At 34.8% G+C, this 19022-nt stretch overlaps 1 protein-coding gene across 1 annotated transcript; it reads right to left on the bottom strand.

Annotated features, from left to right (window-relative positions):
- Positions 1-669: 669 nt before the first annotated feature.
- Positions 670-15946, bottom strand: LOC113344244 (D-xylose-proton symporter-like 2). The gene is made up of 14 exons (XM_026588253.1): positions 15804-15946; positions 15557-15642; positions 15332-15410; positions 3922-3981; positions 3722-3788; positions 3504-3628; positions 3223-3324; positions 2639-3001; positions 2502-2549; positions 2347-2409; positions 1971-2051; positions 1747-1845; positions 1488-1625; positions 670-1081 (listed from the first exon to the last, which is right to left on the bottom strand). Exons 1-14 carry the CDS (start codon positions 15846-15848, stop codon positions 950-952), a joined length of 1488 nt encoding a protein of 495 aa, XP_026444038.1. The 5' UTR covers positions 15849-15946; the 3' UTR covers positions 670-949.
- Between the last annotated feature and the right edge of the window lie 3076 nt (positions 15947-19022).

Raw genomic sequence — 19022 nt, 5'->3', positions numbered from 1 at the left:
CTAGAAATTAGTTACCCAAACCTCTCCCTTTTTTCTTCTTGATTTTCCTCTCCCTCTGATTTCTATCCGGGTCCTCCTCCATTCTCAAGATTTAGTTAGATATTTATACCTCTTCTCCATTATCTATAACCGTAGAATCAAATGATGTCAATCTAACAACTCAAATTGAAAACTTAAATACTCTTTCCCATTCAATTTAATATTATTTCTCAAATTAATAATTAATCTATCTCATTTTCCTAAATTATGAAAGGTATCATTTTAATTCCTATGATTCTAGCTAAATGAGAAAGTCTTGAAGACAAAGCTAACAGTGGTGTCGACACTTTACCCATTTGCCGTTGGGATGGACGTCTAACTCAGGCTGTGGACTTAGTCGGTGGACTATCATTTTAGGCTTATTTTAACGCACACTAACTTGGTCCTCAGGACTAGTGGGCACTAGTTTATGGACTACTCAAGTTTAACACCTTGTGGACGTGCTTTTTGTCCTGGTGAAAAATGCAGATTATGCTCGGACTTATTACCACTTGCAGACAAGGCACTATGATTGGGTGCACACTTAATGGATAAAAATAATGGGTACGCCTATTTGTATTATAATGCACAGTGGACCTAATTTAGGCTTCCATTTATGACTAATATTGGGATACGATTTGGCGGCATATCTTCGTGGCTAATGCATATATACAAAATTGTGGTGTCTACAAATCCTCAATCCAAATCTCATTCACATATAAATTTTCACAAATTATTAGAACAGGAGAAATACCTTAAGACCACAACAATCAAACATAGACCCGGCACAGCAGAAACTAAAAACTGTGGAAGACTGTTTTCTAAAACTCACAGTAAATCGTAGGTTTATAATTTTAGAAAGATAATAGGATGTTTTGATTACATGTGAAACTATAACATTAACATGAAGAGGATTCATAGAAATGTCTTTTTACAGAATCTTAGCCTCTATTTCCTCAAGAGTCAGCCCCTTTGTTTCTGGTACAATGAAGTATATGAAGACGAGGGCCAGTAGAGCTATCTCCCCAAACACAACAAACAGCATTCCAGACCCAATCAATGTCTGCAAATAAAATCCACAGTCATCACAAATCAGTTCTCCTGTTTCACAATAAAGTGGTCAAGAAGATCTTTAAAGCTTGTAGGTGCTAGATGATTTGTATGAATCTAATTGTAAGTGCTATGGTCAGATGTAAATGATAGTTGATCAACAAATGACTTAATTCTGTTATCTAATAACGTAATGAATCGTTCGATTCGCCATGTACAATCAACCGGCTTTTCAATATTATTAAAAGTATTTTATCACTCTGAAGTCTAGTAAGAAGCGAATGGTCAATGGTGAAACATCATGGCCTTATAACTTTTATCAACTCATATCGTTGTTACAAAATATTTGCTCCAATGTTTAGAAACGAGTTAATGAGAAACTTTGAAAATAAACTTCATAAGAAAGATGAGACAAGTACCTCAACTGGAGAGAAAGCGAACGTGACTAGTGCATTTGAAGAAAAGTTCACAAGAACTGCGATACTTAATGCACGTCCTCTAAGGCGCCAGGGGAAAATCTCCGAAATCATTAACCAGCCAATAGGTCCAAAGGATAGCTGCGAATTAGAAAAGGCCGGTTACAGAATTAAACTAAATGAAGTTGAAAAGCCTCAGGATATAGAGTAACACAAGACGAAACACTTGGAAATAAAATCTTGTAAACAAAGTGTTTCATACCTGATAACATGAAACATACAGCAATAAGGAAGAAACAGCAACGAATGGTGCATTATTCAAGAAAGTGTAATATGACCCAAGTAAGAACAAAGAAACTGCCTGCAATGACAACAACATGCTATTGAGTCGGCGACGAAACAAGATCATAGAATGGCGAAATCCCTAACCGTCATTGGCGTTTAGTAGGAGCTCATGCACTGAAAGAGTAGTTTGAAGGAACTCACAATGCCACTGACACCTCCAAGCAGTAATGGTCTTCGCCCAAGTTTATCGACCGCAAGGACCGCTACTCCAGTCATTATCAACTAAAAAACGAAGACATTTCAGCCACAAGCTTTCAAAAGTTGGGGTACAATACATCAATAGTTACTCTTACAATTGAATGTGTACACAAATATAAGTGATACTACGTTAGTAAGTGAGGCTTAGAATAGATAAGTAGCAATATCTATATATATGTGCGCCAATAAATACTTTAGATGTTTCATAATCCACAAGTTGTCTGTGTAAAAAAAATTAGGTTTCGTGATTCAGAATTAACTATTAAGCGAGTAGTAGTAAATTATATACATCGATCTGAAACAAAGAAATAAGACCTACCTTCAGTAGACCTAGAAGAATCGAGACCCGGGTAGCATCAGATGCAGCAGAGAACCCTGCACTCTATAAAAAGCAAAAAGAGTTTAAAGAATATAGGTGAACCCCTGCTTTACGGGAAAAGAATAAGCTATTATAAAGTCATATACGTAATTTACCTTTAGAATCGTTGCAGCATAATATAACACACTTGGTTGCCCTGTGATCTGCCATGTTAGATAGTCATACACGTATATTATTAAACAATCAGGCTTTTAAAATTGCAGAACTTCGGGTTAATGATGATGATATGTACCTGCTGAAACAAAACCAAACCAGCACCAATGGTAAGTGCTTTCAAGCATTTTCCTTGAAAAATATCCCTGAATGAGGTCTCCTTTTCTCCTTCAACATAAGAAAGCTCATTCAGCATTTCATCTACTTGGTCTGGAGCTGAATCACCACCACCCCTCAGCCGGCACAAACAATATATTGCAGTTTCTCTTGCCTTCTCTGTATTTCCCTTTCCTTGTATGGCGCCTAATAACAACCATCGCGGTGATGGGGGCAACCACCACATTCCAATTGCCATAAGCAAAGATACAGGAATACTAGTAGAATACATATGACGCCATCCTCCAACTCTATCAATTTCCAGACTGCCAACTGTATAACCTAACTGCATGAGAGATAAAACACAGTATCTACAAGTTTAAAAGTCTTATTACATACATAGCTCATTGACGTAGAAGATTGAAGGAATAGAAATATTAGGTGGTCGGGCATTGGGATACTTTACTAGCAGACATAGTAACTACTCATCTACTGTCTCAATATGTACATTGTAAACTCACACTTCAACCATAAAAAACAGCAAGGGTGGAAATGTGAAGAACTTACCAGCATTCCTAGAACTATAAAGACCTCTTTAAGAGAAATCAGTCTCCCTCGTATCTGACTTGGTGCAGTCTCTGCAATGTACAGCGGAGCAGCATGCATTGCCTGAAAGCACAGCAGGAAACTAAAAATTCTTTCAAGAAACCAGTTTACTGCAGAAACTGTGCAACACCAGTGGACGTATGCATTAACTTGGTGTATTGAACTTGTTTATGTGCACTTGTAAAAAACACAGATCAATAAGCTGTGGGAAACAAAATGTTTAAGTGGAAAGGGATATTTACCAGTCCAATTCCTACACCATATATCATACGTCCGATCACCAAAATCATGAAGTTGGGTGCAACCGAGGTTACTATAGCTCCAACAAAATAAAGCAAAGAGGACGTAATTAACTCCCTTCGTCTTCCTTCAAAAGATTTTTTTTTGTTTTAGGTATTCAGCAAATAGAATCAGTGCAGTACACTATAGAATTTCTTAATGTGGAAGACGAATTACATACCTAAGAAGTCAGCGATGATAAAAGCCAAGATAGAACCAATTAAGGCCCCATACAGTGAACCACTGACCTATAACCATGTAAAGAACACCAAAATAAAAACAAAAGAAGCAAAAAAAATACTATACACTCAAATTATGTCAAAACCATTTACGCTTAAAAATTCCTGAATATGTTGGAACGTGAAAAGATGAGCAACTCACAACGAGCCCAATCTCCACAGATGACAAATTATACCATGAGGTCCCGCTCAGTTTAGACGACTGCAAAGAACCACAGTTATTAAGAAATTTAGTACAATAGAAGAATGGATAAATTTAGGCATCTAAAGACTTAAAGGCCTACATAAAATAAAATTCCCAAATTCAATTTAAGTGAAGAAGATTAATAGGAAACCAAATTCAATAGTTTTCTATTGGCCAAAATAGGCGAAAAAGATTAATAGGAAACCAAATTCAATAGTTTTCTATTGGCCAAAATAGGCGAAAAAGATTGATAGGAAACCAAATTCAATATTTAGGTGAGGACACTTGACAACATATGATTAATTTATATTATAGACTTAAAAAAGGAAACCTAACTTAGGGTGTTAAGAATTTATGGAAGTCCAAATTTAATTTGGAAATCAAGTAATTACTATATTGGGACTTTTTTTTCCAAATTAATATATAAAAAGGAAAAAAGATCCACATATTTTCTGCGAAACTAAAAGGAAAAAATAAATAAAATTTGCACATATTCTCCACCTATTTAGTGTATTTGTCCCACCACACCAAATCAATAATGCATCGCCACGGGATGAGTAGAATACCCACGCACACCAAGTGAAAAGAAAAAATTAAATAAAACTTGTCCGTATCCTCCACCTATTCGATATGATCCGCCACACCAAATAAAAAATACATCATCACGGGGCGGGCGAAGCCCCGCGCAAACCAAATAATAAATGCATCGGCAAGAGGCGTGGCGAAGCTCCGCCATACCAAATCAAAAGATAAAATACGTCTGGTACATAGAACGGGCACAAATCTAGTTTAATAAAGACTTCATACCAATCCAATCACACTATTTATTGGGGAAAACAAGGAAAGCCTTTCCATGAAATTCCAAAAGATTAATACAACTCAATATTTTCCACACATATATTTTTATTTTAAAATGGACCCATAATTTTTTGGAACTGAACTCATAAGCAAAATAAAAAATAAAAAAAAATGCATTACTTCGATAACCTGGCTTGATTGGGGTATACCAGGATTAATTGGGGTATACCTAATGAGACAAAAGCTGGATCGGTTTGAAGTAAAAGAACCCACCTCTTAACCTTCTATTTTTAAATGGCTAATATACTCTTGTTTAATTAACACTAAAAATTCGGATTAGCGTAATTAATTGAGTAGATTAAAACTTCTCAAATTATGAATTTGATTATGAAATTTTGTTTTTGATTGAACTTATTTGGGAAGATTTTTGATGAAAAAATTTTAATTTTGAGAAAGTCTTTTGCAACAGAAATGAAAGAACACTACCCAAACACTTCTAAAAAGGGGATTGCAAAGTTGTTGTATGAAATCATACTCAAAATTAGATCAGAAATCAACACTTTCAGTTATGAAAGTATGAAAATTCGGCAAGATCGACGAATAAATACCATGCCGACTATATTTGGCTAGCAAGGTAGATGAATGAAGATGATGCCGACTAACTTTGGCCGGCAAGGTATTCAAATGAAGACAATGCAGACTTTATTTTTTTGACACACAGGAGACGACTAATATAGTCGGCAAGGTCTACAAAAAAAAAAACCCGCCCATTGTTGAGAAAAATACCCCGCCGGCTGTTGAAGAATACCCTGCCAGGTGTTGAAAAAATTTACAGTCTCCATGGCTATTATGAAAAGTCGGCAAGATATGCATGTTACGACCTTGACGACTGTATTATCCGGTAAGGTCTTCAAAAAATACCCTTCCGGCTGTTGAAAAAATTTATAGTCGCCATGGCTATTATGAAATGTCGGCAAAATATGCATGTTACGACCTTGCCGACTTAAGACACAGAAATCATAATTTTCGATTTCTAACCTAATATAACAACCAAATCACACAACACAATGATGTATTTGAGTTAGACATCACTTAGAGTCTTCTTTTCGCTTATAGAATCAAACATTTTTGTGGAAAATCAATGTTCAAGATTTTCGGTTGATGGAAGAAATGGAAGACGATGAAGTGGAAGAGCAGAGAGATTAGAGAAGAGAGATTACGAAAGATTAAGAGTTTTCAGTTTTTAATTTTAGGATTAAATTTTAAGTTAATTAGTTCAAGGGGATTAAAGTAAAATCACCAATTTTGGTTACCCCTTAGAAAGAGCACTAGGTCCAATTAAATTTGGGTATACCCCAATCTAGCCGGGTTCGATAAACATGGAGATTTTTTGTTTTTTTGGTAGTTACCGAACATAGCCTAAGCCGCTTACACAGATCTTGGAAGCCCTCCCCATTGCATCAACTACAGAAGTTAATGTTGGTGATAATTCTATCAAAGATTCTGCAACTGTTGCGCAAAAAACATGGAGAAAATGAGGCTGTAAGTAATGTCAGTAGTGGTGCAAACGTCAATATTTCTAGTTACGGAGTGTTGGGAAAGCCTACTGCTCTGGAACGCCTCCTAAAACGGCAGTTGTTGAGGAGAGTACTATCGTCAGCGACACTGTCATTGTAGCTGAAAATATTGCAAACGACGCTGAATGAATTCTCCTAGAGGTGAAACTACATTTAGCATGGGTACATATAAATGTCAGCAGCGTTCAACTTGTATCTGTTGAACAAATCAAATCATTCAAGAATTAACAACAAGGGTTGCTAACGACAACACTCTTGTTGCTACTAGTCCTGTCAGTAACGACGTTAATATTGTGACTCTTGTTTCTTCAGAAGGAACTCTCTTGGGAGAAGAAGGTGGGATTTATTCACAAAGAGCAAGGAACGGACAATATTTCTCCTCCCAGAAGTTGAACTTGGCTTCTAGTGCAATGTTAATAGATTTAATTTGCTATCCATGTATACGGATGAGAAGAAATACGATGATTATCCAATATATTCATCATCAGCAGGTACTAGAGAACTTGCTGGTGGAAGACACTCCTTCTCCTCCATTAAATGGTTTTATTTATAGTCTTTTATGTTTTCAAAGAAGATCTCAGTTTGGTAATTATTCATGATTATTTCTAGTATTTTTTTTTGTGAATACAAGACATGTATTGAATCGAAGTAGTTACCTTGTACACGAAGTTTATGTATAGCTTGTCTAGTACGTCTGTCATATAAGAAAATCCTGTAGGGTTTACCTCTTTACCTATGTATGTGTTTTGTATAAATAGAATGAGATATAACACTTTTGTGTTGTGCCAGAATATTATAGATTCCACTTGGTATCATCCTTCGATCCAATCCTAGCTTCCGCCTTAGTTTGAACAAAAAAAAAAAACTAGCTTCCGTCATGGCTACTGGTTCTTCTTCTTCTACCTCTTCTTCATCATCTCCCTCTCTGTTTTACCCACCCACTATTTCTTCTCATTTCTATATCTGTTAAACTCGACTCCAACAACTATTTGCTATGGCTTACACAGATAACTCCGCTTCTTCGTGGTTATAAACTATATGGCCTTCACCTACTCTTCCTCTTCCTAATGATGCTGTAGATGGTGCTATCTCTCCCCCCTAATCCTGCTTATATTTATTGGATTGAACAAGATTCTTCTCTTCTAGGTTGGCTTATTCAATCTCTAACTCCTGGTGTGATGAGCCATGTGGTTGGTTTAACAACCTCGCGAGCTGTTTGGCTAGCTTTGGAGGGTTTTCTTTCCTCTAAAGATAGTGCTCGTGTTCGACAAATGAAAAGAGATCTTCAAAAACTCCAGAAAGGTTCACAGACGTTGGCAGAATATATTCTGCAGGTTAAACAATTATGTGATTCTCTCGCTGCTGTCGCTGAACCATTATCTGATGTTGCACAGGCTGAAGCTGTTCTCAATGGATTAGATAGCTCTTATGATCCAATCGTGGCTGCTTTAACAACTGTTATTTCTACTCTCTCTTTGGATCAATTTTATGCTCATCTCATGCCTTCAATATGCGTATTGAAGAACATTCATCTATTTTAAACCAGCAACCTGTTGCTAATATTGCCTCGGCTAATCGTCGGTCTTTTACATCGCACCATGAAGAATCTTCTTCCAACAACTCATCTGGTTAGACTCGTCAGCAATTTTCCCAGGACTCTTCATCTCAAAAGCCTGGTGGGTCTCGTCGCTTTGGTCCATGCCAAATTTGTAAGGGGAAATATCATGATGCAACACATTGTCGTCATCGTTCCAACCGCAATTTCAATGCTCCTACAAGTACTCGTCCTTCGAGTTCCACAGCTTACATAGCCATTCCAAATCATATGCCGCCTCTTTTGCCTTCGCCTCCGATACCTCAAGGTTGGGTTCTTGATAGCGGGGCTACAAATCATCTAACTGCAAATCTTGGCAATCTTAATCTAAGTCACGAATATGATGGTACTGATCAAATTCGTGTTGGTAATGGTAATACTCTTCCTATATCTCATGTTGGTACAACTTCGTTTGTTCATAATTCTCGACGTTATGTCCTAAATAATCTTTATCATGTTCCGTCGATTACTTCGAACTTACTGTGTGTTTCCCAATTCTCTAAAGACAACAATGTATTTTTTGAATTTCACCCAACTTTTTGTTGTCAAGAATCAGCGTACGGGAACGGTTTTGCTCCACGGAAAGAATAAAGATGGTCTCTATCAATTTGAACCGCTACGAGAGATTGCACAGTTGGCTCTTCATTCTATTTATCTTCCGCCTTGGCATCAGCGTTTAGGCCATCCTATGTTAGTTAGTCGTGTCGTGTCTCTTCACTCTCTGCCAGTTGATTGCAATTCAGTTTCTTTTTATCATTCCTGTCATGTTAGCAAAAGTCATAAATTGCCTTTTTCGGCGCATTACAACTATTATCAGTGAACCTTTGGGTCTTATTGTTTCTGATTTATGGGGTGCGGCTCCAGTTTTATCTAATAAAGGTTATCGTTATTATTTTCACTCATGGATGTCTTTACTCATCTTACCTGGATTTTTCCGCCAACTTGCAAAAGTGATGCTCTTCCTGCGTTTATAGTGTTTAAACTTAAAATTGAAAATTTTTTGGGTAAGAAAATTAAGGTTTTCCAATCCGACAACGGTGGTGAATTTAAGAAATTTTCTCTTTATCTCAATTCTCAAGGTGTGTTTCATCGTTTTAGTTGTCCACACACCTCTGCACAAAATGGGATTGCTGAGCGTCGACATTGTCATATTGTCGAGTCTGGCTTAGCTCTCCTTACTCATGCCAATGTACCTTTATCTTTTTGGGTTGAGGCTTTCACTACCAGTTGTTTCCTTATCAACCGCTTACCTCGTGACCGCTCCGAATCCATATCTCCATTTGAAATTTTATTTGGTTGTGTTCCTGGTTTTCTATCTCTTCGTGTGTATTCGGTTGTTTGTGCTCTCTATATTTGCGTCCATATGCAGCCCATAAATTAGCTCCACGGTCTCTTCCTTGTGCGTTCATTGGGTATAGTTCTGATCACAAAGGTTACATGTGTCTACACATTCCAACTGGTCGTGTGTATATCTCTCGCCACGTTCGTTTTGAAGAGACTGTTTTTCCATATTCTGACGGACGCAATACTGAGCCTTCGCACATGGATCCTCAATCATTCAATTTTTTACCTAGCCCGGTAATTAATCCCACCTTACCGTTGCTACCCACTCCTGTTGTTGCTGCTTCTGTATCCCCAGCACATTCCCCACATTTACACACTCCTCCTTCACGTATTTCTATCCCATCCCCACCATTACTACCCACCCCTACTACTTCCATATAACCAGCACATGAAGTATCATTACCTACATCTATAAGTTCTGTTTCACATTCAAATTCAGTACCCTTAACTACTGATTGTGATCCAGTCAATGTTGTTCCTCCACTAGCTACTGGTCCCACTCACCGGATGGTAACCCGCAGTAAAGATGGCATTTTTAAGCCAATTAATAAAATGTGCTTCTCTGTGTCTAAGCATCCCTTGCAGCTTTCAACTGATGAAGAGCCTACTTGCTTCTCCCAAGCAAATTCTAAGCCCGTTTGGCGCGGTGCTATGGTCAAGCAGATAAATGCACTGATTGAGAATGGGACCTATACACTAGTTCCTCCTGAACCCAACATGAATATCGTCGGTTGTAAATGAGTTTTCCGTATTAAACGAAAAGGAGATGGATCAATTGATTGTTATAAGTCTCGTCCTCTGGCGAAGGGGTTAAACCAACAAGAAGGTATTGATTTTAGAGAGACGTTTAGTCCGGTTGTGAAGCCATGTTCTATTCGTGTTATTTTTTCTCTAGCATTGCGTTTTAATTGGCCTCTTCGACAACTACACGTACAAAGTGTGTTCTTACATGGTTATTTATAAGAGGAAGTTTATATGAAACAACCTCCCGGCTTCACTGATCCTTCTTATCCTGATTATGTGCGCAAGTTGCATAAATCGTTATATGGTCTCAAGCAAGCGCCATGGGCTTGGTACTCACGACTTAGTACATTTTTAAATCAAATTGGATTCAAGGCTTGTGTTTCGGATTCTTCACTGTTTTTTAAGAAAACAGATGCCTATTCAATATACATACTCGTATATATGGACGATATCATTGTGACTGGCTCCAACTCCGATGCTGTTCAATCTCTTATACATCAACTTGGCTCTACATTTGCGATTAAAGACTTGGGTTCATTAGATTATTTTCTTGGAATTGAAGTATTTCCTCACAAGGATGGTCTCTTTTTGACTCAGCGAAAATATGTTACTGAATTGTTGCAGCGTACTAAGCTTGATGGTGTTAAGCATGTCTCTACTCCTTTAACTACATCGACTAAACATTCACAAGAAGGTAGTCCAAAGTTTCACGATCCATCTCTTTATCGCAGTATCGTTGATGCCTTACAATACTTGTCTTTCACTCGTCCAGATATTGCTGTTTCAGTAAATAAGGTGTGTCAATTTATGCACAATCCCACTGATGATGACCGGCTGGCAGTCAAGCGAATATTGAGGTATTTAAAGTCGACACACTCTTTTGGTTTGTTACTCAAGCGTCCTTCTAATTTTGATCTCCATGCCTATTCGGATTCCGACTGGGCTGGATGTGTTGATTCCCGCCGATCTACTACTGGATATTGTATATTTTTCGGTGGTAATTTAATATCTTGGAGTGCTCAAAAACAAAAGACGGTTTCGAGATCTAGTACCAAGGCAGAGTATCGAGGCCTTGCAATTGCGACAGCTGAACTAATATGGATTCATTCTCTATTATCTGAGTTAGGTATTCCTTTTAAACCTCTTATCCTATGGTGCGACAACCTTGGGGCTACTTACTTGACCATGAATCCAGTATTCCGTGCTCGTACAAAAGATATAGAGATAGACTACCACTTTGTACGTGAACGAGTGGCTCGTCGTCAACTTCTTGTTCGCTTTATCTCAACTAAGGATCAACTTACTGATATATTTATTAAAAGTCTTGGTAATCCACGGTTTTCTGTCATTCGAAACAAGTTATTCGTCGCTGATCAACAGCCGTTCAACTTGACAGAGGGTGTGAATACAAGACATGTATTGAGTCGAAGTAGTTAACTTGTATACGAAGTTTATGTATAGCTTGTGTAGTACGTCTGTCGTATAAGGAAACCCTGTAGGGTTTACCACTTTACCTATGTATATGTTTTGTATAAATAGAATGAGACATAACACTTTTCTATTGTGCCAGAATATTATAGATTCCACTATTTTCTGTGGTGATGCGGTTATCAAGAGGAGGAACTTGATTTGCTCAAAAGAACTTCGTTTTCATCTAATGTAATATCAGATCCAACAACTCTGGCAATTTCAATTTATTATATCGGAAACAACTGCTAAAGACAGTACAACAACAGTTATAACAGCCACAAAGATTTTGTTCCAGATTCCGACAGAATTCGACCGATTACATCCAATTCCTCTTGATCCGGAAGTCAAAAGCTACCATAGCTTGGTGAGCTACTTTAGGTTGGATGGTTTTCTTTTTCTTTAAAACCTTGATAAATGGTTGGATCATTTGATTATCCTAACACAACTGGTATATGTAGTGGTGTTGCCTAGGTTTGTTTGGTTAACAAAACAAACAAGATCATTTAAACCACTTCTTCTAGCTTGTTCTTAGTTTGTTGGAAAGATTCTCTTGAGTGTGAATGTAATTGTAGACTTATAAAATCTGTGCAAAAGGAAAAGTTATGGAGTTTACGTAACGATTGCGACCTTTAAATTAGTTTTTAATTAGTCATAATTGGATAAAGAATATTACACTGACTAGTTATAAGCCTAACAACCTAAGCTCCAACGATATACTACTACATTAATTGAACAGGTTGCTATGCTAACCTACCAGCGAGTCTCATGGGTAACCTAGCCAAAGGAGCCGAAGCGGATGGGGGCTGAGATAGTATCACAAGAAGGGTAAGCTAACACAACCTTCCATGTTAATTCCTGCAATATTACGCCATTGGGGGCTCGAACCTAGGATCTCCTGGAGAGCATGAGACTTTGGGAAACGGGGATGACCAGCTTGGCTAGGTGCCCATTTTTAAATAAATATTTTAAAACTTTAATAATTTTACCTTTTCTTATTATAAATAAATAAAGAAATAACGAGAGATATAATTGAAATTAGCAAAGCCTTTTTTGTTTTTTTGTGTTTTTTCCATATTCTCGTATGTTATATTAATTAATTAATAATATGGTTTCAGGAAAAATCTCCACAAGAAAATATTTAGACCAACAAAATCATTTAAGAAAAAATTTAGAACAATAGAAAATAAGAGTTTCTGGCCCTACCATAAAATAATATCTTAAGTAAAAAAAAATAATATCTTAAGTAAAATGTTTTACCGGCCCCACCCGAAAATAACTCCTTAAGTAAAAAAAATAATATTTTAAGTAAAAAAATATTACCTCACATATAAGGTAGTATTTTTCTTACTACCAGTTTATTAAAATAGCGAAATCTTCACGTGCAAAAATAATATATATCTTGAATAAAATATAGAACTTCGCGGGTAAAAGAAAAGAAAATAAGTAAAAAAATATTTCATTGGTAACTTTTTTTTAATATCTCTACCCGTTTATTAATTGATTCCCTTGAGTATGGCCTATAAATATATTTTGAGTTAAAAAAAATGCTTCACTGACAAAAAAAAAATCTTGAGGAAAAGAAAAAATACTTCACGGGTAAAAAAAAAATCCTGAGTGAAAAAAATACTTCACGGGTAATAATGAATTATCTCTATTTTACGGGCCAAAAATATTTTAAAAAATCTATTATGAACCATAAGCCTATTTTTATTCACTAATACGTTCTTTTCTCTATAAAATATTTAGAACCGTGCAACGCACGGGAGAAAAAACTATATATATCCCAAATTTTACTTTTGTACCAAAAATTACACCCACAATAAAACATACATATTTCTACAAATATTTTGGCTCGTGCAGAGCACAGACGTCACAACTAGTATTCATTAAAATGGATCAACAAAATTGTGAAGGCATAATGGTAATATGGAACATGGAAATGTGAGGGGATCCATAAACAATCTTATTGGAATATTACCATACAAGATTTTTACTAATATTTTTATAAAGCCTATACAGCAATGAATTTAAAGCTAATATTTAACTGATATATACTCCCTCTGTCCTAAAATTTCTGTCCTCTATTCTATTTTCGTCTGTCCTAAAATACTGTCCAGCTTCCGTTTATAGTCATATTTTTTAGTAAAACTCTCAAATATATCCTTCAAACTTTTAAAATTATAAAATTATTTTAAATATCACCGATCTAAATATTAAATGATATCTTTCTCAATAGGGAAACAAATCTAATAAATCAATCCATAAAGATTTTTATTTTTATCTTCTATTTAAATATTTCTATATATATTATAATTACCAATGTATTTTTCTTACATACTCCATATACTCCTTTTAATTTTAGTAAAAATGTACCATATAATAGGGGTAGTTTTGTACACTCCTACGGTCTCCTTAATATCTTGACTTAGTCAAAGCGGACTAATAATTTAGGACGGAGGGAGTACTTCTTCTAAAACTAGACGCGCCTATATAAAAATGAGCACTATCCCTTTTGTGATACCGTTTTATTCCAATTTACCCCTTTTCTTATATTCTCAAACAAAGTAACTAGGGGGACAAGTTGGTAATTTGTTTTAAAAGATATATGACTAGAGGTGTAAAGCATGCCGTGCCAACATAACCCAACTCAACCCATAAATTCACGTGCCTAGCATATTTTTGGTCTGCGTCATGTTATGTCAGAGATTAAGGTGTGTTGTTGATCCCAGAAACGTAATCGTGTTATGTGATTCAAACATATTTTATACATTTTTTCTTCTTTATTTGTATTTGCTAATACTCACTATTTTTGCTACCGACGGGAGAAGAAAGTATTGGAGCATTGGTGTTTCCGTGAAGGCGTTGGCCAAAATACAAGAAAAGAAGAGCACCGATTCAATTGTGGTGACGTGCAATCTATTATTGGTTTATTATATTTCTTTTATATGAAAATATATTTATAGATTTTTAAGAAATCTAGTCATGTTTTACTAAATTTGTTGTTAGGGTTTTTGGTGGAAACTAATTCGTCAGTGAAGCCCATATGTTAATTTTGCATAAAAATATTCCAAATAATGATTTGAATGTCTAGTGTTTTTCCTATTCAGTGGAAACAAAACTTCTCAGTTACCTATTCCACTACTGTATATTTTTAGTTTTACATAATTTTATTATTGTCTCATTCTAAAAGTCCTAAGAATATCATTTTTGAGTAGTTTATTAGGGATGACAATTATCGATTTTTTTACCGCTCCTAGTTAGGTATTATGCATTTGCGGTAATATTATTTTAGGTAACCGAGCACACTATTATGACGTATTGTGTTGTGCCAATACACTTATTTTATATTTCCAAAGAAAATATTTGTTATTTATTTTTTTATGTTGTATCTGTTGCTATAGAAATTAGTCAACATAATGAAAATTAAATGTCAAAAACTTGCTAAAATAAAGAATCTTTTGTGAAATATAATAACATGTGATGTATTTTACTGTGTTGAGTAGTGACTTATGCATGTTATGACGTTCTCTCTTAGTATATTATGTCGTGCTATTTTTCATGCTTATCTATGGCGTTTGTTGTGATGTGTTTCCGTGCCGATTAGTCTGGCCCAACCCAGCACTAAGAAAAAGTTATCATGATGTACTAGGTCACATTCTGGGTTGTGTTATCCTTAAATTTAAGTGTATTGTGTTGTGATAGGAACGTGATGGCACGGTTCAGTTTACACCTCTAGGTCTACCCATGATGTTTCCATATTTGCAGATGCCAAAGAGTCTAGTCATGCTAAAACAAACAACTTATCCAAATAGTATGTTTCAAAGCTCAAATTCTACAATACCTCCAAAGAAATTGTGGCTCCAGATGTAGCACCGATGTCATAGCCGTATAACAATCCTCCAATGGCTGGGAAGAAAAACCTAACAATTTTTTTCAGGTTGTTAAAATAACGATATCTTACTTTCCTTAAGTACATATCTTTTAACAAATATAGATACCTAAAGATCTTATGTTTAAAGCTTATGACCAAAACATATAACTACACAAAACTGAAGTGGTTACTCACGGTGGGATTGCTGAAAGAACAGAGTATCTCTCTAGAGAGTGATCACCATTGAGAAGCGGTTTTCGTGCATCAATAGATTTATCTGACTATATAATACAACAAATTATAAAAATCAAAATACAACCCAAACCCTAATTTTTAAAATCTTATGTTAATGCCAAAGATTGAGAGAAAAATCAAGTGTAATCCAAAAAAAAAAAAATTAGAAAATAGAAATTGAAATTAGATGAAAGTATCATATTCATACCTCCTTTTCAAAAAAAGATAGTCTGGGTTGTTCAGGATGTTCCATTTTTTGTGTCTGTATGATACTCAATCACTATTATTTCATAGGTTTTTCTTGAAGATTATGGTTTGTTTATTTTTATATATATTTTGGTTGGAAAGACCTGTGATGATGAGAAAACTAAAATTCAAAAGTTTGGGATGACCTTCTTTGATTGTTTGGTTAATACTTGTATGAATGGTAATAAATTTGTGCTCATAATCTGGTAGTTGAGACTTTAAAATGACAACCAACTTTTTGTTATTCAATACAAATAAAAGGATTTGAGTTGAAATTGAAGTATAAGCTAATATTTTACCGTACAATATAATCTCTTTAAGTTAGTACTCACTAAAATATTAATCTCTCCTAAATAATAAAAAAATTTGGTCTTGTCGAGCCTTGAAAATAATAATTCATTTAATATAATAGTTTAATATATTTTTAAAAAATAGCCTTATGTATTCATAGGTCAAATTAAAAATTGCTACAACTGAGATGTGAACGCAGAAGAACGTGTAATACGTGTCTAACAAAATATAAACTATTTTTTTCATTTGACGGGCCCATGGTATAATTATTGACCCCATATTAAAGTGTTTATCTAAATAAAGAAAAATTAATTAATCTAATTATACAAATAAGGCAACAACGAATCATACATCTTTTAGCAACATCCAATCATTCCTACAGTTTCAGATATTATTCTTAGTTGAAGTCAAAAAACACCTAATTGTGATGTGAAAGTTGAAACACGGGTAACACAGAACTTGCAAATGAAAGCATAACCTATTTTTATTTTTGGGCCCATATCTAGTAAGCCCGTATGATAAGACAATAATTATTCAAATTTGGCAAAGACCTATAACTCTTTTCTAAATAAGAACTATATCTCCAAATTATAAATGTATTCCAAGGTGAATCTTACAAAGGCCTAACTAATGTGAAGGTAAATAAAATGGACCCATATTATAACATTATGATTGTAGCCAAATAAAATGAAATCGATTGTTAATAACAGGGGAACAACCACCCATATTTACATTTTACTTTTCAAAATAAACAATATTTCTTAAATGAGGAATTATTCCAAGTTGAAGTTCAGAAAATCCTTAATGCGATTTAAATGTCCAGTGCATGCCTAACAAGGAAACCATATGTTTTTTTTTTCCTGTTTTACGTATCTAGTTGGCCCCATATTGTAAAATTATGATTATTTGAATACGGAAACAACCAATTGTGTTGACATGTTTGCCATGCATTTTACGTGTTTTTTCCTTGACATCACAATTAGGCTTTCCTAAAATGCAACTTGGGATATTTCTCAATTTGGAGGAAACAACCACGTCATCTATAATTAGAATCGTTAGATATATAATATCTGGTGGCTACCCGGGTTTGTCAAAAAGCTTTGTCAAATCCTTTTGATACAGGATCCCGACCCTTGAAAAAAATCCAACTTCAAATTCAGGAATGACTAACTGTGATGTGACATCAGAAACATGTACACCACCTAGATAACAAAGAAAGCATTATCATTTTTTATTGGACGACCCCATATCTTGTTGGCGTCATATATAAGACTTTTAATATAACCAAAGAAAATGAACCTTATTATTAAAATAAAGGAACAACCAATTATATACAATATTTGGCCAACAACCAACCATGTTTCCAAGTTGAAAGCCCAAGAAGGCCTATCTGTAATGTGAAGGTATGTAAGAAAAACATAGATCTTTTTTTATTTTTTTATTTGATGGGCCTATATATGATTGACATCGTATTATAAGATTATCTTTATCCAAATAAGGAAAAACAAACCTAATTATACAGACAATTCAACAGCCAATCAAACATCTTTTGGCAACAATCAATCGAGCCTCCAATATAAAAAATTATTACAAGTTGAAATTCAAGAAAGCCTAGCTGCGATGTGAAGGTATATACAAGCGCAACACAAGCATTAAAAAGAAGAGAGGGGATTCATGGACACTATCCATACAAGATTGGACCAGTATTTCTTTAGACTCTAAATGACAATGAATTTGAACCCAATATTTTAATTATATATTCATGTTATTAAACTATACATTCCTAACAAAAATAAGCACAATCTGAGACGTACAACGTCACCATCTACCACTTTGTAAATCAATCTTTTAAAATTAACAATTGAAATTAAAATTGGTAGATGGTGAGGCTTGATATATCGAATTGTGATCATTTTTGGTAGGAATATAGAATTTAATAAAAGAAACATATTATAAAAATATTGGGTTGAAATCTGTTGTCATTTGCATTCAAATTTTTCATTTTTTGGTTCTATCTTGTATGTATAGTGTCCATATAAAATTGTCCGTGAATCCTCCCACCACAAAGAAAACATAAGCTTATTTTATTTTCCTGGATCGTATCTGATTATCCTAATATTATAATATTATTATTTATTTGATTAGGAAACAACCAACTATACCTTTTCTGGAAACAACAACCATACCTCCAAATGGATAAATTATTCAAGTTGAATTTCAGGAAATCTAACTGTGATGTAAAGGAAGAAACATGTATGATTCCATAAGAAAGAAACTTGTGTTTTATAATTGACGGACCCATAAATAATTGGCCCCATGTTATAAGATTATGTTTATCTAAATAAAGAACCACAAACCTAATTATGCAAATAAAGGAAACAACTTATCATATTTATTTTGGCGGCAACTAGCGGTATCTGAAATTTCAAAAACTATTCCAAGTTGAACTTCAAGAAAACCTAACTATGATTTGAAGGTATAGAAGCATCAAATGCAATCTTGAAAAAACATACCCTTCTTTTAATTATTGGGGCCTATAAAATGGTGGCCCCGTGTTATGAAACTATAATTATTCAAACATGGAAACAATCAACTATACTTCTTTTGGAAACAACAACGATATTTCAAAACCGAGGAATATTCCAATTTAAAATTGGGGAAGGCCTAATTGTGATATTAAGGCAGAAATATGTATAATATCTGGATAATAAACAAACCATTAGCTTTTTTCATTTTGCGAGCCGATATTGTTGGACGCATATTATGAGATTATGAAAATTTGAATACCACAAGAACCAACTATACTTCTTTTGGCACCAAATTGAGATATTATTCTAGATTGGAATTTCAGCCAGACATAGCTAATTTTGATGTAAAGAAGAAACACCTA

The sequence above is a fragment of the Papaver somniferum genome, unplaced genomic scaffold (genome assembly GCF_003573695.1).
Source record: "Papaver somniferum cultivar HN1 unplaced genomic scaffold, ASM357369v1 unplaced-scaffold_75, whole genome shotgun sequence".
Taxonomy (NCBI): domain Eukaryota; kingdom Viridiplantae; phylum Streptophyta; class Magnoliopsida; order Ranunculales; family Papaveraceae; genus Papaver; species Papaver somniferum.
The sequence above is the reverse complement of the archived record's forward strand: the minus strand, read 5'-3'. Positions and strand labels throughout refer to the sequence as shown.